The sequence below is a fragment of the Electrophorus electricus genome, chromosome 14 (assembly GCF_013358815.1).
Source record: "Electrophorus electricus isolate fEleEle1 chromosome 14, fEleEle1.pri, whole genome shotgun sequence".
NCBI lineage: Eukaryota > Metazoa > Chordata > Actinopteri > Gymnotiformes > Gymnotidae > Electrophorus > Electrophorus electricus.
In genome coordinates, this window is record NC_049548.1 from 19,035,710 (window position 1) to 19,057,965 (window position 22,256).

Sequence of the window (22,256 nt, forward strand, 5' to 3'; positions counted from 1 at the left end):
TATCCGATAAACACCTGCCCCGTCCTCAGTCTGAACGCTGGTGAATGATTCAGACCGCCTGGCATCAGAGGACTGCGGTCTGAATCAGAACAACCCTCGAATGCATCGAAATCGTCGCTTGAAATGCAAAAACTAAGACAATCCTGTTTGTTACCATAACTTGGGCTGTCCGAGCTGTTTTAACGAACACCGCTCAATCCTGGCAACCCGTCAACAAGTGTTACGGACAGGCAGACTGGGTGTGTCAGAGGGATGGTGCCAAGTTTAGGCAAATACCCAATTGGCTAAAACGTTAAGAAAACGCACGATTAGGGAGCATTACAGATGAGCACCACAGACAGTTCGTAACGGCGCTGCTTGTAGTAGGGGTAACTTCGTGGATCCCGGGCCTCTGGTGGGCCCCCTAACCACGCAGTCTAAACTAGTTAACGCTAGTTAACCAACCAGTTAGCTAGTTGTGAAGAAACATGGCTCCCATTGGATTGCAACCGTGTTAGCCAAGTTTTCACAAAAATATTTTCATTTTACGCGATATTTCATCTTCTAGTTGATTTTCAATTATTTGAAAACTAACTCGGTCTAAGCTGTTATTTGAGAAGCTCAAAATAGAAGGGCCGATAAAATACGGCTGCAGGTAATAAAGTAGTTTTACAGGGCTGGGCTAAAGTGAGCTAGCGTTAGCTACCTTACTCAACCCCGCTAAAATTAACGCTGGTTTAAAGTTAACCCAGTTTACATACGCTTGTTGGATTACATAACGTTTGAATATGTGTGAATGCCGTATGAACGTGTAAACACCTCGCAAACAACCTTTGGTTTTAAAGAGGTTTTTGAATTTTTTGAGTTTTGAATTTGTTGGTAGTTGGGTAACTAGCTAGGAGGCTAGCTGGTGGTTATGTGATTTCCTCACTCTCTGGTTAGCTAGATTAGCTAAACTATTTTAGCTAGCGTGCCTGCAAGTTGGACCTCTATGTCTCAGCTAAAAACATTTCGGTAAGAGAATTCCTCAACGACAGAGATGCATTTGTTCACCCGAAAGCTTGTGCAAATTAACAAGTCAGATAGATAACTAGCTAGCTAATTTAGGAAAGCATTAGAAAGAATCTTACAATTCTGGCTTGTCCAGTTGCCTTATTGAAAAGTGAACGTAGAAAGGAAGCTAGTCAGCTAACCTAGTTATCCAGCTAGGTTAACTTTGCATTTGATAACGATGAACAAAGACTATTTATGGAAAAATATTGTTAACTATAGCTGGAGAAAGCTGATTATCTACATTGGCTTTGATTATTTTGTCGAAATGTACATGTAAGTAGCTAGCTGGTAGCCTGAAATTAATTTGTCGTTTCGCTAATTACTGCTGTGTAGAGGAAATAAACTTAGCTTAGCTACATAAGATGGGAAAACTACATGTGAACCTTGAAGTGCTTGGCGTGCAACTGTTCTTTTCAACCTGTCGTATATATTGAGTCGAAAGCAATGGGAAAGTAGGCGTATTTCACGAACAAGTTTCTAAGTTAATGTAAATTGTGCTCAGTTAAATAGCTACATTGCAGACACGTCAGTGGGTTACTTTGTTGAAATTCTAGACAGTAAGTTGGCAAGTTAGTTCTCACGTTACTTAACGTACACAACTTGTGAAGCAGCTAGCCAAGTTTAAATGTATGTTGGTTGGCGAAATGACCATATTTTCGTTTTTAGCCTCTAGGAATTGTGTAAGGAATTGTTAGGCTATGTTTGTAAATTTGTTTCCTTAGAAATTTCTTTGCATTCTCTGAAATGAATTGCATCATAAGATGACTAGTTCTGATGCATGCAGAGATGATGGAAGAGTTGCATAGTTTGGATCCCCGGCGACAGGAGCTACTGGAAGCAAGATTCACAGGGACCGGAGTGACCAAGGTAAGATGATGATCAGACCCAGCCAAAGACATTTAATAATGCGCCATTATTAATGTGTGTGTGTTTTTTTTTTGTTTTTTTTTTAACCTTTATTTGTACTTTAAAAACCACATGCAGCCTGATCCAAGTTCTGCTTTTTTACAATTTCACTAAGCCAGCTAATGACACAAAACGTATGGTCATCAGGTATTGTACAGAGGGCAGACCGGGCGGAAGGCCGGGTCACCGTGGGTGTTTGACCTGGCAGAAGGCGGGGTCACCGTGGGTGTTTGACCTGGCAGAAGGCGGGGTCACCGCGGGTGTTTAACCTGGCAGAAGGCGGGGTCACCGTGGGTGGTATTCTGCTAATGTTTTATCCTTTTTCCAGGGCACTGGTCATAACGAGTCCTCCAATCAGAGCTTATGCAGTGGAGGGTCTCTTAGTGACAAAGAGCTTGAGGTGAGTGTGCATGTGTGTGTACACACACTACCACAGAATCGGTGCTGGATGTTTTTTTAGTCCAGGATTATGCTTAATCTGGGTCTGGGAAACGGGCATTTTCCTTCTGTTATCATATGGGCTTTCAAATTTAATTTATGATCTTATGTCATTCAGAATGAGATGGTTGGATAATGATTAACAAATTTGTACTACTAATAGTACAAAATACTAATAGTGTGTGTGTTTGCCACTCAAAGACACCAGAGAAGAAGTGCAGTGAGCAGCGAACAAGGAAGAGAAAAGGAGACAGTTCTGAACAAGGTAAAATGTTTTGTGTGTTTTAACCAGAGTGAAACTCTTTCGGTATGTATTTAATGACAGTTTTTGCCTTTGCTTACTAATTTGGGGGTCTGGGCACAGATTTGTTTAAAGCTGATTTGTGCGAGGGACTGTTGTAAAACGCATTATTCAAATAAGGTAAAAGGATAACCGCTGTAATTGTACAGATCTGTCTTCCACTCTATACAGAGTCCCTCCTCCAAAGGCATTCACACAGCGCTTATTTTTGTTCATTTGTGCCAAAGTGAGAACTGACAGACAGGGTGCACTGGCTCCTTGTAGAGATCCAACCTGATAGTGCAGTGGCAATAACCAATGTTGAAATTTTATCTGCTGATAATGGTCAAGACAATGGAACAGTTTTAGCAAGATGTAAAGACAGTTCAGTTGTAGTGTTGCAAATACATTATTTGCCGCGGCTTTAAATTGAATTATTTTTGGTAATTTCAGCTCCTTTTTGTTTTTGTCTCTTCTGTTTTGCAGTAAAAGGCGGAACACGAGGGCCTAAGATCAGCGATTACTTTGAGGTGAGTGAAGGATTGGTGTGTGGTGTGAGTTTTGTCTGCTGCGTGTCCTTTGTTCTCTGCACCTGCTCAACGTGTGCGTGGCTTCACCTGCGTCCTTTGTGCTTTTGCAGTTTGGTGGGGGTCCAGGGGCCAGTTCAGCTTCGGGCATCCCGACAGTGGCTCGCTCTTCTCCACAGCCCTCCCTCTCCAACCCTCCACCGCTGGTGAGCACCCAAAAAAAATAAAATAAACAAATAAATAAATATAATAATAAACACAACCCTCCTTCTCGAATGCCCCTCTACCGGTGAGTGCACACGCACATACACATCTATCCTTGAACTTGCTAACTCGCTCGCATTAGCCGCCCCTCCAACTCTAGAAACTAACTGGCTTGTGTAATATCTTGTTCAAAATGATCTCCTCCCTGAGTGAATAAGATAAGGACCTGTAAAGTTGAAATGAAATTAATATGGAATTATGAAATTACTTTGCTATTATTTCCTTTGGAATATCTCTGTGATGTATTGTTGAAAAGACCATAGATTAAAATGGCAGGTTTGAGAACTTACCATGCATAGCAATAGTAATCAAGGGGGACAGGTCTTGGTGAAGGGTGAAATGGATTCAGCTCCTTTAGTTTAAAGTGTTGCAGACCAGATACTGAAAGAGAAACAAACAACAAAAAATGCTTTTTTTTGTGCACTAGTGAACAGAAGCTGAGACAGTCCAGGTGATTAGTGTGGTGGTGTTTAGCGAACAGAACCTGAGGTGCGCTGCTCTTACAGGTGCAGCAGGCCAGTCCTCCCATGATTAGCTCCACTAACATGGACCTCACACCAAAAGCACTCTCCGTCAGCTCCTCGCACAAGGCTACACAGGTGAGCTCCTCGCATAAAGCTACACACGAGCTGCTGGCCTGCATGGCTGTGGTTGTGGTGAAGGCTGAGCGTGTGCATGCAGCGTTTGATGCTGTGTGCAGCGTGCCAGGGGTTTCGGTGTTGATCTAGATGTCCTCTCTCTGTGCGCAGACGGATCTGACACTGGACAAGCTCGCAGCTCTGGAGAACCATAAGAGCTCAGACTTGGAGAAGAAAGAGGGCAGAATAGATGACCTGTTACGGGTAAGACGGTTACAGGGTTAGACGATCAGGCTTGCTGCATCTCGAGGCATGTGCATCTGTGGAGTAGGTTAATGTTCGAAGCAGAGATGAACCAAAAAAAAAGCATTTGAAGACCATTAAGGGACTTTAAGACTATTAGAATATTTACATACAGTAGCCATTGCTGGTAAATTATATTTCTCTTTAGCATATGTTTTATTTAAAAAATATGGCCACCCAAACAGGAGCAACCAAGGGCAAAGGGCCATGCTCAAGGGCCCAACAGCAGCAACCCAGCTGAGGTGGGGCTTGAACCAGCAACCTCCCGATCACAAAACAAGCACTACAACCACCAAGCCACCACTGCCCTGTTAAAGTGGATTAAAATATCAGTTTTGGGGATTAGTAGAGGATTTAGCATTATTGTGTGAATAGGACTTCTTGGACAGTAAGACTATGTTCATTCTGTTTTGTTCTGGTGATGGTTTGCTTTTGTTTCAAACATTGAAAGCTGAATGCCATCTTAAATTGCACGATTGAAGGGGGTTTCATGAATTGTCTCAAAAATGGTCAAAATCCTCAAATCTGTTTTTGGAATTTTGCGATTAATGCATTCAGGCAAACTGTGATTTGAGGCGACAGCTTGAAGTACAGCAGAAGGCACTGGAACGCTACAAAGAGCGACTCAACAAATGTGTCACGATGAGCAAGAAGCTTCTCATAGAAAAGGTGTGTATTTGTGTCTACGTGCGTGTGTCCATGCATGTTGTCTGAGAATTGGTGCAGACTTGAATTTTGTACTGCCTTTGCTGAAGAAAATGTGAACCAGTATCCACCTGGTGGTGGTGATTGATTGTACGCGAGTGTAGTCTAAGCAGGAGAAGATGGCCTGTCGGGATAAGAGCATGCAGGACCGGCTCAGGCTGGGTCATTTTACGACAGTGAGACACGGCGCTTCCTTCACTGAGCAGTGGACCGACGGATACGCTTTTCAGAACCTCATCAGGTGAGTCTGCCTGTGGAGCACCTGTGACCCGTCGCAGCTGCTTTCCACCAGCACACGGCAACCTCTCACACTAGCTGAAAATGGACATGGCTCCGCCTCCTCACTTTGTTTCTGTGGCAACAGGCAGCAGGAACGAATCAACTCGGAGCGTGAGGACATCGAGCGGCAGAGGAAGCTGCTGGGGAAGCGGAAGCCGGCCCCTGTGGCCCAGGCCCCGCCCCCAAGCCTTGAGCCAAACAAACGCAAGAACAAGAGCAATGGGGCGGAGAGTGAAATGTAGGCAGGCGGGGCCTCTGGTCCTCTTTAATTAGAGCTCAGCTGCATGCCTGCTAAAGGGCTAACGCAGTGTTTCTTCCACAGGCTCTCTCTCGCCGAGTACCACGAGCAGGAGGAGATTTTCAAACTGAGGCTCGGTTATTTAAAAAAGGTATCTCATCTCTTCACTAATGCTATTAGCCACTCGTCTGTCTGTCTGTCTCTGCATGCCTGTCCATCTGTCTGTGCTTATTTTTCTGCATGTCTGTCTCTGACAGGTCTGTTTGTCTGTGTGCCAGTCTGTCTGACTGTGTTTGTGTGGTGTCTCCCCCCCCCCCCCCCCCCCCCCCCCCAGGAGGAAGCAGACGTTCAGGCGGAGTTGGAGCGCTTGGAGCGAGTACGGAATCTTCACATCCGCGAGCTAAAGAGAATACACAATGAGGACAACTCCCAGTATGTTACACACCCCGTTGTTTTTTAAATTTATATATATATATATATATATATATATATATATATAAAAATGTATTCAACTGATGGCTATCATGCCATTAAGGGCAGTCTGTATCTCCCCCTACAGGTTCAAGGATCACCCTACGCTGAATGACCGCTACCTGCTGCTGCACCTGCTGGGTCGAGGGGGCTTCAGTGAGGTCTACAAAGTGAGGCCCCTAACCCTTCAATATTGTCTTTATCAGCTCTATATTGCAATTATATACACTTCACATGTATGATAACATCCTCACTGTTAGTCAGGATGGTATACGTGCTGCTAATTTCAGTAGTCAGAAACAGTGTTTGAAAATGAGTGGCAGGCCAGTAGTTAGAAGGGGTATGAAGAGGACTTGCAGAATTCTTAAATTTGACAGTGCCGGGTGCTATAGCTATGGCTCATTCAGAGGGTTACTGGTTTGTCGCAGTGAGGTTGGTTTACAATTTTATTCTTAACGCTTACCTGCACCAGGCCTTTGACCTCACAGAACAGAGATATGTGGCTGTTAAAATCCACCAGCTCAACAAGAACTGGAGAGATGAGAAGAAGGAGAACTATCACAAGTGAGTGATGTCTACAATATGAAGAATGGCTTGGGGCATTGTGTACCCATCAGTAGCTTTCAACAGCCAGTCTGAATTGAGAGTCGTCTTTGTCTGCTCCCCAGACATGCGTGCAGAGAATACCGAATCCACAAACAGCTGGACCATCCCAGAATAGTCCAGCTTTATGACTACTTCTCTCTGGACACAGACTCGTGAGTGTGCTCCCTTCCCTACTGGGTAGTGTAGTGTCTCTGTCTCTCCCTCCCTCCCCCGTGAGGCTGGTTTCAGACGTTTACATATGCATATGCTCCAGATTTCAATGTATACGTCAAGGTTTAATATATGTAGAGCTGGGCTCCATAGTCTACCAGTAATTACTACATTGCATTTCGTTTGTACAGATGTTAAATACACACACACGCTCTGACACTCACAGAGTAAAATTATAAAGATCACAATTTCCTCAGTAAATGATAATAGTAAGCCAAATATCATAGAACTCGGTGTGTTTGTGAGCTGGGTTTACTGACCAGATTTAGCTCTGCTGATCATGTTTGAATGGCAGACAGGTTTATTTACGTTAACATTTCCCACTCCTGATGGCCCATGCAGGATGTGTTTAAGTGCTGTTTGTGGGAAACCCAAGCCATCTGTCAGATTGTGCTTTCACGAGGACGTGCTGCCACGCAGCAGACGTCCGCAGCAGTGGCCTGGTGTGAAGGCGTGTTGCTGCCGGCTGCTGTAGGTTCTGCACGGTTCTGGAATTCTGTGAGGGGAACGATCTGGACTTCTACCTGAAGCAGCACAAGCTGATGTCCGAGAAAGAGGCACGATCCATCGTCATGCAGATAGTGAACGCCCTGAAGTACCTGAACGAGATTCACCCTCCAGTCATCCACTATGACCTCAAACCAGGTGAGATCAGCTCAGCTGATCAAAGCATGCACAAATATTAATGTAATTTTATCTTTTTCCCCTGCTGTTTTAAACCTAATTTGTCGTCTCCACCCCCCCCAGGTAATATATTGCTGGTTAACGGCACGGCCTGTGGGGAGATAAAGATCACCGACTTTGGCCTGTCTAAGATCATGGATGATGACAGTTATAATTCTGTGGATGGTATGGAACTCACATCACAAGGAGCAGGAACCTACTGGTAAACCTTCTCTAACATGCTTCACATGTCAGTTCATTTGAATTGGTTTAAAGTTCTCTAAATATGGCAGAAATGTTTTGAGCATATTTGAATATACCTGCTACAGATAATGGGATGTCTCACCATTTCAGGTACCTGCCTCCAGAGTGTTTTGTAGTGGGTAAAGAGCCACCCAAAATCTCAAATAAAGTGGATGTGTGGTCAGTCGGAGTCATCTTCTACCAGAGTATCTATGGGAGAAAGGTAACACGCACGTTCTCAAGTGCACGCACATAGTGTCCTGTTTTCTGTCTCTCATTTGGACTTTTCTCTGCATTGTCTAGCCATTTGGCCATAACCAGTCTCAGCAGGACATTCTGCAGGAGAACACCATTCTCAAAGCCACGGACGTGCAGTTTCCAGTGAAGCCCGTGGTGTCTCCGGAGACCAAGGTACCCATGAGTGAATGCCTTGGAAACAGATTACATCAGGGCTCCAGGCTGAGGTCACTGCTCTGGTTTCCCTCTTGACCTCGGGGGTGCTTGTTTTGCAGGCTTTCATCCGTCGCTGTCTGGCGTACAGGAAGGAGGATCGCATCGATGTACACCAGCTCTCCAGCGACCCCTACCTCATGCCCCATGTCCGCAAGTCGGTGGGCGTGTGCCCTCCGCTGGGGCTGCCTGGCCCATCTACCTCCAGCACCCTCAACAGCAGTGCCTCCAACTGACTGGCCCACGCAACTGTCCCAGATGCAGGGTGGGCGAGGTGGCATGTGTGAACTGCACCAGGGTGGAAGCGTGACACACTGACGTCGGTTAAGCATATGATTAGCGTGCGTGTGGAAGTGAAGGGTTGGGGTTGGTTGGGGGGGATCTAGACAACCAACACCCAACACTGGAAGAAATGTGAAGTGTATAAAGGGAAGCACCTGAAGGAAATGTTAGAAACTGGAGGAAGCACTGGGGTGGGTGGTCAAACAGATTTTTGTTGGGGTTTTTTTTTTTTTTTTGTAGCCTTGACCAGATAACTTTCCATTTACCTGAAGGTTGGGGAGTGAGTTTGAGAGTTCTGGATTTCCCCGAGTCGAGGACTAAAGCAGCAGGGCTGTCCCTTAGCTGTAACTTGGGGATGAATTGCAGTGCTTTACACCCTGTCCCTCCAGTTCTGAGGCAGCCTGACACCAGGCTGGGGAGTGGGGCCCCGGGGCCAACGTACCTGTGGATAGCCTGGTCACACGGTAACTTTTAGCCCTGTATTCAGCAGCAGCAGGTGCCAAAGCTCTGGAGTCCATTGTCAGTGGCCAGTTTAAATTCTGTTAGCTTTGTGCAATTAATTAGAATTAAAAAAAAAAAAAAAAAAAAAAAAAAATTAGGAACAGTATAATGGCTTATTTTATGAAACCCTTTTTTAAAATTCTTAAACTTTATTTAAAATGACAGCTTAATTTTGTAGCCTATTTTCAATGCTTGTTTTTTTTTTTACAGTGATTTAAGTTAAAGCAGAATGCTGTTCAGTTTTACATAAACCCTTTTAGCCGTTTAAAACATTTCTATTCAGTCATTTCTATTCCTCATGTCTTTACTTTTGTCTTTTTTAATACCAAGGTTCAGTGTATAAATAAGTAAAGTTATGGGGAAGGGAATAAACACCATAAAGATGTTTTTCTCAAATGTATATTTTTATAAATGTTAAACATTTTAGGAAACAATGTTTTTAATCCATTGTCCAGCCTTTATGAAAAGCTGTTTATGCATGTTTCGATAAGGAACTGCCTTAAAAAAAAAAAGACTTTGGACACATTAAATCAGTGTTTTTGTCATTAGTAAAATAAATGTGTAGTATATATTAAATGCTCAAATGTCAGTGGTAGAAACTTTAAGAATTGTTTCCAGCTGCTTCTGCTTGACATGGACAATACAGAATTGACAGGCAGTCTGTTCTGTGTGATATTTCCTGGGGGTGTTAAACTACCCCAGTAATCTCAGAACACTTGAGTTAGTTGACTGGATCGCTGCCTTGAACTACAGAAATGACAAAGCACTTTGACGACAGGAAATCTAAGCATTTGTTAATGGGTCTACTTTCTTGTCTGTGAAGCCTCTGCACAGTGTCAGCATAGTCACAAATGAGAAAGATTAGAAAATATTAAAAAAGGCCAACTGAAGCAGACACACATTTGTATTTATTTGGTTCCTGCCCACCACAGCAAAACTGCAACATCCACTGTAATGTGCTATGCTCGGGTTTTGAAGGATCCTGGTGTGACGAAGGAAAATGGCAATAAATGTTCATCTTTGGAAGATGGGTCACTGTACTTTAAACAATTTCAAAACCAGGTATACCCACACCCCTACACCAGCTTAATAGTCATGTTTGAAGTGAGCGCCAATACCGATCTGCTGTGCAGACATTAACGTACAATGCACCATGTAAATGTCACCCTGGAGCATCCGAATAGAATAGCTATCATATAATTAGTTTTCATCCCTAATTATAGTATTATAGCTAATTATAGTTTTGCAGCAAATTAAGTAGGCAGAATCAGGCTGGGCTGGTCCTGCTCTTGGCAAACTTGTTCAAATCCTCTAGATCACTACTTGATTTCTCTAGTGAGCTGTCACTCATAGCAAGTAGAATAATTACTGTGTTGGTCCAGTCTGTGTGGTTATAGAGGGCATCCATGCACTTGTGTGTAATTATGCCCTTTCCAAAGAGCTCAAAGCTCCTCAGAATTTCCCATCAGATGTCCATAGAGTAGATCACATGCCTATAATGTAGATCGTACGGAGAGCTGTGGATCTGAGATCAGACCTGTGCTTAGGACTCTATTAGCGGTTGTAGAACTGGGAGGAGACCCAGGCCAGACCCCATTTGAGGTTGGTGAGCATGAACTTGAGGGCTTTGGTCCACTGCTCCTCTGAGTTAAACTGAGTCTTGATGGAGTAAGACCCTCCAGTCCCACCTGTGTCTTCAATCTTGCCCTTGTCCACGTCCATTCTGCATCCGTAAGATACACATGGTGTTAGCGACTTGTGCAGAGCGAGAACAGTGCAGATGTGCAGCACTGCTGAGCTTATATTATCAGGTCCCAGGCTGCAAGTGACCCTTGTGGGCTGGCAGATAACCAGAAGCCAACTGGGAAAGCACTAACTGGATTTTGAAATCTTTTGGAAAATTAAAGACTCTGCTTCTCTTACCTGTACGGCAGACAGAATCCAGTGTCCCCCTTCTCAACCTCCTCTTTAAACTGCTGTACACAGTCTAAGAAGGCCACCATTGCGTGGTCAAACTTATTATCCCAGAAGAACCGCAGGCCACCTGAGCAGTAGAGCGGTAACTCCTATGGCAAGCAGCACAGGACACAATTAGACAAACGACAGTCAGATACTGGCTTTTGTAAAGTAAAACAAAAAGGTACTGCAGTTAATGGCCTACATCAGAAGTGCGTCCTGCAGGCTATGAGCTGACCTTCCTGGCTATGGTTTTCCAGACACATACACTAGTTCAAGTTCAAGTTCGGTTTATTTGTCACATACATAGTCATACACAGTACAACACGCAGTGAAATGGTGGAGAGTGCTCTGTCCAAACTGAGGAAGAGAACCAGGGGTGCATAGAGAAAAAAAAATATATACAGATAAATATATATATTCTCGAACTGCTGCCAACTAGGGTAACTTTCAATCTTAACCGCCAGTACATGAAATTGCCTGTGCTCACCTTGGACTTGTCTGTAAGGGACTCCAGGTATGAGTGGTTTCCATATGGAACTAGACGGTATCTGACAAGGGACCGCAAACAATTTGAAAACTGAATAAAACGTCGAAATTCAATACTGAATTACCATTTTGTGCCATTAAGTTGATGTTTGGTTGTTCCATTTCGGTTTTTGTATTTGTTAGTAGAAGAGAGATTCTGCAGGCTGTGCACAGGAAAAAGACACGTGAAAGGACATGTGAAAACTCCACATCTCTGTGAACGAGCCCCTGAGCCTGTGTTTGCTGTGCGTGTGCTGTGCGAGTGGGGTGGGTGTGCTCTACCTCTGGAAACGCAGGCCCATCTTGTTGGCTAGCGCATGCAGAAGGAGCACAGTCTGTCCCCAGGCTGCGTTAATCTCGTTCCACTCCACAGGTACGCTGGGTAAACGTCCGAGACGGAAGTTATTTATGGTCCCAAACTGTCCACTGTGCCTGAAAATGATAATATAACAGACACATATAACAGTAGAAAGAGAAGCAGAGAAAGACAAATAACACTAGAAAGAAAGAGAATGAGACATAACAGGAGAGAGAGAGAGAGAGAGAGAGAGAGAGAGAGAGAGAGAGAGAGAGAGAGAGAGAGAGACACAATAGGCCATAGAACCCTGACTGGGGCTTCTGTTATGAGATTCTATTAAAATATTCAGGTATTGGTTCAGAAAATACTACTATGTGGACTTGTTACATAATGGAAACTAGAAGAGATACGTGACGAAAGAGAAGTCTGGGGAGAGCCATTACCAGATATGGAAGGTGGCGTTGAAGACGTTGGTCTTCTTCAGTCTGTCCAGCTGGGTCTGACAGTAGCGCATCTGGTTGTCCACACTCTTCAGCTCATCATCCAGGTCCAGCTGCTGCCGTTTGAACTCGCAGTACTCCTTCTGATACCTGAGCACAGGGGCAGAGAGAGGCCCAACGGGGTCGTCACGGCAAGAAAGGCTGTGGTTTGAAATTTTGCGCCTATAAAATGCCCTTAATAAATATACATAGTAAAATTGCCACCCAGTGCAGGAACCAGGTACGTGTCTAACAAAGTCTGCAGTAGTTAACATGTTTTCTTCCTTGCCAACAATTGCTTCTGTCTAGGTAAGACAAAGCTGTCTGACAAAATGCAGATTACTTAGGAGAAAGTAGGAGGTGCCAGTGAGTATGCTTCCTCTGCACAGCCCAACCCACTTTTGTTCCTTATCCGCTACGGCCGATCCCATCAAGGGTTGAATTTGAACACTAATTTACATAACGATCTTAAATTGTCCTCTGTAAACTGAAGATGTTCTTTCTGGTGGAACCATTTTTCAGCTGCTTCTAACTAACTTTCATGAACTGTCTCCCTGGGACCACCTCCTCCCCACTCTTCCAGTATTCCATCACGCACTGTAGCTCCTCGGCGTCCAGCTGCTGGGCGTGGCTCCGTGCCTCCCCCAGCTCCATTGCAACGGCCTCACGCTGCTTCTCGATGGCCTCCAGCTCCTGGATGAGCTGGTCCTCTTCCTGCCGCAGCTGCTGCAGCTGAGACAGCAGGGTGCCCTTGTCCTCCTCCTGCAGCTGGGACAGCAGCTCCAGACAGTTCCTGTCAAAGAAACGCACACGCCTGTCAATCAAACGTGCTGACCAATCCAACTGCAAGCAAGCCTGGTCAATCCTGGGCAATCATTCTCCTAGCATCAAACCAGCTATCATCAGGATCATGGGGAGACCTTTTTAATAAAGAACGCTTTTCGATGTTTGTAAGCATATGCATATTTTTCAGTTGCAATTTGCAGGTCTTCTGCATGCGTCAGAGAATCTTACTTGTAGTTCTGGCACTCATTTTCAGTGATGTTGAGCTGGGTGTCCAGGTGGTCCAGCAGCGTGTCGGTGCACTCTTCACACAGCGGGTGGTCCACGTCTGTCTGCCCTGACATAATGTCAAACAGGTCACTTGTGACCTACAGCAGAGAGGAGGAGCAATGAGAAGAAAGTTATTAGCCAGTTTAACTTATGATAGAGTCATCTACCCACTCAGAACACTGGTTAACCAGATATTCCACCTCTGCCCTGCTGAACTCAACAGGTGTCAGTTTGGTGCTAGTCACCTACATGGATGTTAACAACATTTGGCAGACGCTCTGATCCAGAGGGACTTGCATGTTTATCAGTCTGACAGTACGTGTGCTCTGCCCCAGACAACTGCATCTGTACCTTCAGCCTACGGCTCAGGTTCTCCATGGTGCCCCCATCTGACGCTTCGCCAATAAGAGTGAAGCTGTTTGCACTTTCTGTGGACATCATCCTGCACATGGAGAAGGAGGAGAGTAAAGCTCCATCCAAGGCAACCTACGTACTTATCACTTTACTGCTCCAACGTCTTTATTACACATGTATTAGAAAGGCATAAAGCCATAAATGCCCAAGCAAGTGATGGAAGCAAGAAACATACCTTGCAGGAGGGATGTATTTCCTGGAGACGCCATCATGCTTATTCTCCACAAATGTCTCCTATTGAAGATGTGAAAGCTATGTGAAAACCCACTCATGAGACTCAGTGATCAAACTAATGGCTCAAAAGCCAGGCACTCACCTCAGGCGGACTGTCAGCATCACTGCTTTCTGCCTGTTTACTCGGGGTCACTGAGACCAGTGGAGCTAAACAAATGTTAAAACAATCACTCAAAATTAGTTCCAAACTACAGTGCCGCTTTTTGATTTCACGATCAGCTAAAAATGAATAGAAACGATCAGAAGCTCCACTCCACTGCCCGTTAAAAGCATGAACGTATCCAACAGGGGGCCAATGCGGATTTGATGTCTAAAATTTGTTTTCCTGTTACACTCAATTAAGTCGGGGTATACATGTTCGTTACAAACATACCGATAAGTTCATGAATGGTGACCCGGTCCAGGACGTTGAATGAGGTGTCAAGTTTCAGCGGTTGGCTACAACGCTGACACACGAAGCTCACCTGCATGGTGGTGCTCGAAGATTTGGAGCCTTCCATGGCACTGGGGTACACACACGTACGTACACACGTGTGTACACACACACACCCACACACACACACACACACACACACACACACACACACACACACACACACACACACAGTGCGTCACTGTGCACAGCTAGCGTTGGAGAGCATCGCTACAACTGGACATTGACTCTGGAAATCATACTGTGTCAAATCTACTTACCTCTCTGTCGAGCTAAACACTTTAGTTACGTGTATTTTCGGCAGCTAATTAGCTAACATTATACGCTGGACAGCCAACTAGCCAACGCTAGCTAGCCAAGTTTTTTTAAGACAAAAATAATCTACATTACCTTAGCCAGACTATTCAACTGCAAATGAAATGCACATTACACAGTTACACACTACGTAAATGTGTCATGGAAAATCTTTAATTGTCCGTTATATTTGATATTTAGCGTTAGCCAGTGTGCTATTATGTTTCTCACCCGAGCGTTTCCTGTTTTGTTTTACTTAGGGGAAGTGACGTGACATTGATGCACGTACACAAATATTTGCCGCGCTCGCGAAAGGGAAATGCTCTGCGCGAGCCACACCGATGTCTTGTTTAGTGTTTAATGTTACATTTTTGCTACTAGCGGAGTTTTCGACCCAGACATTATAAGTTCATTTGCTCACTTTTTGATCCAAATCTGCACGGGTGACATATAAAAGTGAAGTCGTGTGCAGACAGTCGCTCACGTGACAGAAATAGTTGCGGGAAAACCGGACGGATCTTTTGAAACATTAATAACAGGTTGGCGACGCGATTATATTTCTACGTTTATTACCGAATCGTCCGTTATTGACGAACTGTCGGAAGTTTCAGTACGGGGCGTCAGTAAAGAACAACTATCCCTACATAACGTAAGGAGCATTTAGGTATGTTCTCTGTATTTTATCATTTGTTTATCAGATCGCAGTACAAAGATGAATATTGATTTCCTACTCCCCTAACGTTAACCAGATTACCAAACCTAACGTTAGCCACCAAAAATATAGCGTTACGTTAGCTGGGTGTTATCACAGGTGTCCATAACGTTAGCTAAAATAGGTTTATCACAGGTGTCCATAACGTTAGCTAAAATAGGTTTATCACAGGTGTCCGTAACGTTAGCTAAAATAGGTTTATCACAGGTGTCCGTAACGTTAGCTGGGTTAGTCGTTCATGCTGATTAGTCCAACAAGTTGTCATGTGGCTTGCTAGTTAGTTGAGAAAACCACCGGTGTTTTTTTCCAGTAGATCGAGAGATAGATAGGCTAGCTAGGTTAACTTCTAGAAAGTTACCAATTTTCTTCTGAATTACTGACAACTTTAAATATGAATGAAAATGGGAGGGAAAAAACCTTGTTGATAGATTGATCTTACACTGAAAAAGTTGTTAAAATCTAACCATAACATCATTGTGAATTGAAGAAAAGTCCCCATCAAAGAACTAAATGTGTGTGTTATAGCTAACAACTAACTAGAGCACTAGGCATTTTTACAAACAAGAATGTAATTCCGTCTAGGGGTGTTCCGATTTAGAAATTCCAAGGTAAGGCTTAGTCCAAATATAAGCTAACTCTCATATCAAACTGTCAGTGTACCTTCTGCTGTATGCAGTACATTTCTTCATGCAAAAGGGGTTTTGTATGGCCGTTTTATGCTTTTACCCACTTCATTAGACATTGGCCTAGAGAACTATTTGTTGTTCTCAAAGCAAAGAGAACTAAAGCCTGAGAGGCCTGTAATTGTAACATTTGTTGACACCATAGCATAGTAATGACTGTTGGTGTTTTCTTTTTTCTCTAAGCAGTACAGTCAAGTGGAAAAAAAAAAGTTCTTGTTACTGAGCATGGAGAGCATTCCGCACTTTCCCCCTACCAGATCATCCATATGATGATTCTCTTTTAGTTTTTTGCTTTTATGTCTACTTTTCACCTAATTAAAAACACATTCCTCCCTTCACTTTGTCTTACAGGTTAATTTTATAGGTGTACTAATGTATTTGGCTACATATGGGCTAGTCTACTAATTAGTCAGCCACCCTGTATTCTGTTTATCACTGGTCAGTTTCTGACCAGAGGACCACTGTTTACATGATGTTATTTGGGTGGTGGACCATTCTCAGCACAGACATGGCAAAGACATGGTTGTACTTGTGGACCTGATTATCATTTATCAGACACAGCATGTTGGTGTCACTGCTGCCAAAGGTATTCATCCTATTCATTCCTACTGTGGCTGTGTTGAGGAACTGACCATAGCTGAAGGGTTAACACAAATTGGGGCAAGCAAAGGGCTGAAGTTTCTAACTGGACATCTGCAAGATGTTTCTGATAAATAATTGTTTCATAAATGATCAGTGCATGCACTGTTTGACACTTCATATGAGGCTGTGGCTTATGTTTAAAGAAATGACTGCACCAAATCCCGGAGAAGTGAAAAGAGGCATATGTGTGATCTGGGAGAATTTACAGTGTCCAATATGGTGAGTGACTACTGCTGAATGTACATCACAGACACCACAAAAAGTAATCCTCAAAGTCTCATTTCTTTTGAATAAATCTTTGTGTGGAGTTTTTTTTTTAATCACTTGTTGTTTCCAGTTTGGATTTGATGAGCACACCAGTGTCAACCAGGTGTGACCACCAATTTTGCAAGTGAGATGCATTTTAGAATACATATCACACACTGTGTCATTGTTACTGTTGAAACAGGGCTTGTGATGCGCAGATAATTTGCCACTCCACCTTAATTGTTAATGTAGTTGCTGAGTTATTAGAATGTATTTGAAAGTTTTTATTTTCTTCCATGATTTGGTTAACTGAATGGCTGTTTTCCTAAGCCCAAGATGATTATTAATAGTTTCTAAATAAATCATGTCTGTGGCTAATAATGTGAGTTATTAAAACTCTTCATGCAGATTCTGCATTATGAAGCTACTGGAAAGGAGTAAAAGGAAAGAAGCCTGTTGTCCTGTGTGCAAGATGACAGTTACCAAAAGGTCATACAAATGTCACAGAACGTCCCAGTTTATTCATATTACTGTTAATTTTACTCATTACAGGTTGCTGTGTACCTATATGATGAGTGTTTTTGTGAGTGTGTGCGCTATGGTGTTATATTGATGATATGTCTAATAATTGTAACATGGGTGTCCAGCAGTCAACTTCTGCTCATTGTTTGATGTTTCTCCAACAGGAGTTTACAGGAAAGTCCAGGGTTCCAGAGGCTGGTAGAAGGATTACAGAATTTAATCCAGTCTTATGAATTTGACACATGCACAAACTGTAAGTGCTTTTTTTTTTCATAGTTCACGTGTATTTTAATTGTGATGTGTAAATGTTATCTGCACTTTGGTCAGAATGTTTATCCTCTACTGCTGTAAATTCCACACAGTCTAATCACCAAAAGATGCAGTCCAGCATGAGAATAGCTCAGTGATATTACTCAAAACCCTACAGTACCTGCATTTCAGATTTTGCGGGCTCAAGAAGCTAAAGAATATGAAAATAGATTATTCCTTTGGACATGTTCATTGCCCTCTCCATTGACACTGAAGCAGATTTTATTAATGCAAGAAAGCTGTTTTATTAGATCTGTGTTAATGTTTATTACAAACACGTTCTCATATATTCTCATGTAACACGGTGAGTGGTTTTCAGAAGGAGTAAAGCAAGGTTAATGTAAGATCACATCGATTTATTTATTTAAACCATTTGTTGAAGTCTTGTCACCTTTGTGATTCTGTACCATGACAAAGCATCATATTTCAGTACATGATGAATCTTTTGAAGCAGGTGGTTAGAGCTTCTTGAGCCCCGCCACATTCGTGAATGATGTATTGAGATTTTTTTTTCAGCATGCGCACAAATGCCCTTTTCCCCTCAGATTCATAATTTTTATGTGCATTCTCTTAGATTTTACAGGCATGCCACAGAAAAGGAAAGTAGCCAGGCGAGTATACCAGCCTTTGCCACCTGAATTATATCGTCACACCATTCACATTAATGATATTGGGAGCTTGAGCTAATTACATTTTCTTCTTGCTGTTGTTAAGTGCATCTCCACTGGTCTGTGATTAGTGTTGAAACAGAGTCGAGGGATCAGAATAGCATCGAGGAGAACAAGGCCCCGGAGGATGATGGGATGGAGAAAGCACAGTCTCCTTCCTCCTCAGCAGCAGGTGAGAGAAGCTGTGGGTTTTGAAGCACTATTATTTATAATAGAGTAGTAAGAGCAGGCTGCATTAAGAGCGTCCCTGTGTTTCAGAGTGTAGAGCTTGGAGCAGACAGTAAGACCCATGTTCTTATACAGGCGCTTAAGCTGTCTGCCAGTGACTTGTACAGATATAAATTCAGCAGAGAATGAACAGCCAGTGCTATCATACTTCTTGGCTTTTTATTGCAGTGCAAACGTCCCTCTCATTATAGCAACATTCTTATGCCTCTTTTATTGTGTGTGTGTGTGTGTGTGTGTGTGTGTGTGTGTGTGTGTGTTTTAACTCATTTACAGCTAAGGATGCCTTTGCTAGACTGATGGGTCTTGAGGATTCATGTAGTGCTGATCCACAGCAGGACTGCTCTGATAGCGATCTGGGTTATCTGCCTCGAGACTGTGAGAAGAAACAAACAGAACCTGAAGACTTCCTTTCAGAAAGAGAGGACAGGCTAAGTAATTCACCAATAGGTCTAAACGATGGAACCAGTAAATGCAAAAAGCCATCAGGCCTCAGATCCCAATCAAGGGTTGGCTTGGAATCAGACAGAATTGTGGACAAAAGGCAGAAGAAGAGTCTGGAAAAGGTTTCTGAGTGGCTGATGAAAATTTCCCCCTCTTCCCACACCCAGATGGGAGATAACCGCACATTTCTTTCCATTTGTAATGACAGTGATTCTGAGAAAGACAGCATATGCTCATCTGCTCCTACAGAGGTCGTTGTGAAAGCTAACGATAAGGTAAATCCGTCCAGGGAGGCACCAGGACAGTGTCTGGAGAAGCAGATTTTTGGCGCAGTATATAAACGCGAGCGCACAGCTGCCAAGACCAGAGTGAGCAGAGCTTACTCTCCTGAGAGAGAGATTATGACTACCCCTTGTCCTCTTAATGTAGTAGAAAAGGAAAGAAGGATTAGGAGACATGTGTCTAAAAAGCAGCCAAGCGGTAAGTTGAGTCCAGCAGATTTCATAAAGAAACTGTCCTCTGATGATAAAGCAGACGTTGTTCATGAGGAACCCATGGAATCTGCTGTACAGAACATTGAAGAAGCAAAGAAACAAGGAAACTGTGCTGAATTGAACAGTAACATGCTACTGAAACGTTCAGAAGAGAATGAGAAGTTGATGGAGAACTGTACAGATGGAAATGGTGTTGGTACGATGGAAAACAGTCCTGAGTTTTATGTACCAGTTAAGAGAAAGGGGAGACAGTCAAAGGTGAAGATGAAAGATGCTTGGCAAAATGTGGACTGTGACTTGAAGGTGAACAATAGTGACAATGTAAAAGATCGCAAGAGACGCATGAGAAGGAACAACTGTGAGAGTACAGAAGATGAAGAATTGGAGGAAAGCAAGAATGTAAAGTACACTAGGCCCCTTGCCCTGGTCAGTGCTGGAACTGAGACTGATGGTTTTATCCCTAAGTTGACAAGTAAACCGAAGATAACCGAGGCAGAGGTTACTATTGAAAGTTATCCGAGCAGTGCAGAACAACAGTTACCTGATTCCAGGAAAACCAGACGAAGTTTAAGGCTGCAGGCATTCACGGCAGAAGTGCAGGGCCCTCGGGAGAGGAGGCGATCTGTACGGGTGCCGCCAAAACCTGCTGACAAACCTGCAAGTGATCCGTCATCTTCTTTCATCCCACCCGGAGTGAATGCTACAAATACGCGTGTAGATAACGATGCAAATCAAGGAAAAGCAAGCCCTGCACAGTTTCAGAGTAGGACAGCTGATGAGCAGTCTGTAAAGAGAAATGGATGTGTTTACAACAGTGACTTTCAAATAATCGAGACGGTTCAGTCAAGTGAGGAAGCAGCTCCTTTGAATTGCATAACTGGGGAAATTATTCTTGATGAAAATTCGTCCGTTTCTGCTGTCCTGGACACGATGGATTTTGATAGACAACATGTCCCTGCTTCTGCCACGGTTGTCAGCTTGCCTGATCCCTTAGCGGCTGGCTCGCCTCGTGCATCTGTACCAGACAAACATCAGGAGTCTCCATCTGCAGCTGTTGTTGCTCCACCAGCTGTACAGGCAGCACCAGCTGCTGCTTTGATGCCTGCTGGGCAGAGCAGATGTGTAGACGAAGAGGGCGAGACTAATGATAGTGAACTTGACACGGAGCAACTCTTGAAAACCTTCAAGGCTACAAAGAGGAAGTCCTTCTGCCTACGGAGTCCTACAGCATCCCTATCTAAAGGCCAGGAGAGTGCTCTGGGTAGGGTCGTAGAGGATAAGCTGCTTGAGGGACAGGGCCCAGACACTGCCTGTCGGAGCAATGGCCATAATACAGGTCCTGCAAATGTTTCCCATAGTGACCTGCTTCCACTTTCAAACCAAGGTGAGCTTTCACCCTCTGAGAAATCATCTCAAATGTCTCATGGCAGTCTTGGAAATGCAGGTGTTGTGAGTGTCACACAGTATCAGGCATCATCATCTGCTCTTGCCTTGGGTAGTGAAGAGCATGCTCTCCTGAGGAACTCGGGGGTGAGTTCGAGCCCTGCATTGAGTCCCAACAAGGTCACAAAGCCTTCTCAAGATTCCAGGCATCCTGGGAACTCTGAAATGGTTTATCATTTCCAACTTTTCTCTGCTAGTGTCACTGAGGAGGAGACACAGATCTGTAGTGATAAGAGCACCAGAAAGGATCAGTCTCCAGGAGCTTGTCTACCAAAGAGACTTGACATCTCCCAGGAAAACCAGGGGGATAATTTGCAATCAAAAAGTTACTTGAACTCAAACAAAGCTTCAGATATTTCGGTAGGGAGCATGACAAACTCTGGAGTTCACAGTAACCACTGGGAGTCCTCCACCACCCCAGATGGGCTCGTACCGGGTGTTACTGAGCCTCTCGTGCATCAGATCGTAGAACCTGCAGCCCATCACAGCTCAGAGATGGAGGAGGAGGGGGATGTGGGCATCCTGTCTCAGCCATGTGTGCGCAGGAAGAGGAAGGCTCAGCGGCTGAACTCCTCAGAGTCCGAGCTCAGTGCCGAGGACGATTACCTCCCATCGTTGGCCCAGATATTCAGGTCTCGCCGTGCGCCCTTTCCATCTGCCAGAAGGCCACTGCAAGAGTCAGATTTTTCAAACCAACTCAAAGAACAAAGGCCAAAGGCAGGATTAGACTCTGCAAGTCATCAAAGTCATCCTCTCGGTGAAGCAGAGCCTGAAGTGCTGTCGGGTCACGTGAGCCCTGCTCACAAACAGGACGCGCCTGAGAATGTAAATGCCACAGCAACTATATCAGCGGGACAACATGTGCTTCCCCATTCCTGCAGAGATGAATGCATTACTTCTAGCCAAGGATCTGTGGATCTTTTCGGGACACCAGAAGAATGTAAGTCTCACACTTGCTGTACACATTAAAATAAATATACCGTCATTGTTTACCTTAATTTTAATTACATTTTTTTTGTTTGTTAATTGTTTTAGCTGAAGCTGTTGATGATGGGTTTGGCAATGCAGGACCTTCCATGGATTTATCTCAATACTCAAGTGAAATTATTAATACGCAGGTGAGAGCAGATTTTTACATTTATATGTCTTCAAAACTTTTTTTCTGATGAAAATAATGTATGCGTATAATTCTGCAATTGTGGG

At 43.9% G+C, this 22,256-nt stretch overlaps 3 protein-coding genes across 7 annotated transcripts in view; 2 read left to right on the forward strand and 1 right to left on the reverse strand.

Annotated features, from left to right (window-relative positions):
* Window positions 1-243: 243 nt before the first annotated feature.
* Window positions 244-8,429, forward strand: LOC113576844 (serine/threonine-protein kinase tousled-like 2). The gene is made up of 21 exons (XM_027009178.2): window positions 244-993; window positions 1,755-1,899; window positions 2,267-2,338; window positions 2,578-2,641; window positions 3,143-3,186; window positions 3,297-3,389; window positions 3,954-4,046; window positions 4,197-4,289; window positions 4,887-4,997; window positions 5,138-5,274; window positions 5,398-5,550; window positions 5,635-5,701; window positions 5,885-5,982; window positions 6,110-6,191; window positions 6,494-6,585; window positions 6,690-6,779; window positions 7,313-7,482; window positions 7,585-7,723; window positions 7,855-7,966; window positions 8,047-8,154; window positions 8,256-8,429. The coding sequence occupies exons 2-21, from the start codon at window positions 1,807-1,809 to the stop codon at window positions 8,427-8,429; spliced, it is 2,085 nt and encodes a 694-aa protein (XP_026864979.2). The 5' UTR covers window positions 244-993; window positions 1,755-1,806.
* A 266-nt stretch (window positions 8,430-8,695) lies between these two features.
* becn1 (beclin 1, autophagy related) lies at window positions 8,696-14,965 on the reverse strand. Of its 3 annotated transcripts, none has more exons than XM_027009177.2 (12): window positions 14,897-14,965; window positions 14,312-14,442; window positions 14,021-14,085; window positions 13,880-13,938; window positions 13,642-13,732; window positions 13,252-13,388; window positions 12,836-13,030; window positions 12,202-12,348; window positions 11,743-11,892; window positions 11,423-11,483; window positions 10,900-11,042; window positions 8,696-10,699 (listed from the first exon to the last, which is right to left on the reverse strand). In XM_027009177.2, exons 2-12 carry the CDS (start codon window positions 14,436-14,438, stop codon window positions 10,531-10,533), a joined length of 1,344 nt encoding a protein of 447 aa, XP_026864978.1. In that variant the 5' UTR covers window positions 14,439-14,442; window positions 14,897-14,965; the 3' UTR covers window positions 8,696-10,530. The 3 variants fall into 3 exon arrangements, with proteins under 3 accessions (XP_026864978.1, XP_026864976.1, XP_026864975.1); XM_027009175.2 differs by having other exon boundaries at window positions 14,762-14,924; XM_027009174.2 differs by having other exon boundaries at window positions 14,632-14,924.
* A 20-nt stretch (window positions 14,966-14,985) lies between these two features.
* The window catches only part of LOC113589805 (breast cancer type 1 susceptibility protein homolog), a 33,396-nt gene continuing 26,125 nt past the window's right edge, over window positions 14,986-22,256 (forward strand). For 2 of the 3 annotated variants that reach the window (XM_035533874.1, XM_035533876.1), the window contains exons 1-9: window positions 14,986-15,329; window positions 16,846-16,921; window positions 17,040-17,093; window positions 17,357-17,437; window positions 17,635-17,723; window positions 18,354-18,390; window positions 18,519-18,619; window positions 18,949-21,993; window positions 22,089-22,171. In XM_035533874.1, the coding sequence (XP_035389767.1) occupies window positions 16,848-16,921; window positions 17,040-17,093; window positions 17,357-17,437; window positions 17,635-17,723; window positions 18,354-18,390; window positions 18,519-18,619; window positions 18,949-21,993; window positions 22,089-22,171 (3,564 nt within the window). In that variant the 5' untranslated portion in view covers window positions 14,986-15,329; window positions 16,846-16,847. The remainder of the gene's footprint in view (window positions 15,330-16,845; window positions 16,922-17,039; window positions 17,094-17,356; window positions 17,438-17,634; window positions 17,724-18,353; window positions 18,391-18,518; window positions 18,620-18,948; window positions 21,994-22,088; window positions 22,172-22,256) is intronic. The other variant, XM_035533875.1, reaches the window with a different exon arrangement.

Excerpts from the sequence above, each read along its gene's own strand:
- becn1 (XM_027009177.2), bottom strand. The coding sequence starts at position 14,438 with ATGGAAGGCTCCAAATCTTCGAGCACCACCATGCAGGTGAGCTTCGTG. Across the intron at positions 13,389-13,641 it reads ACCTGAGCCGTAGGCTGAAG|GTCACAAGTGACCTGTTTGA; the intron begins GTACAGATGCAG and ends TCTCTGCTGTAG. Across the intron at positions 12,349-12,835 it reads CTGGACGCCGAGGAGCTACA|GTATCAGAAGGAGTACTGCG; the intron begins GTGCGTGATGGA and ends CCCTGTGCTCAG.
- LOC113576844 (XM_027009178.2), top strand. The coding sequence starts at position 1,807 with ATGCATGCAGAGATGATGGAAGAGTTGCATAGTTTGGATCCCCGGCGA. Across the intron at positions 2,339-2,577 it reads TTAGTGACAAAGAGCTTGAG|ACACCAGAGAAGAAGTGCAG; the intron begins GTGAGTGTGCAT and ends TGCCACTCAAAG. Across the intron at positions 6,780-7,312 it reads TTCTCTCTGGACACAGACTC|GTTCTGCACGGTTCTGGAAT; the intron begins GTGAGTGTGCTC and ends CGGCTGCTGTAG.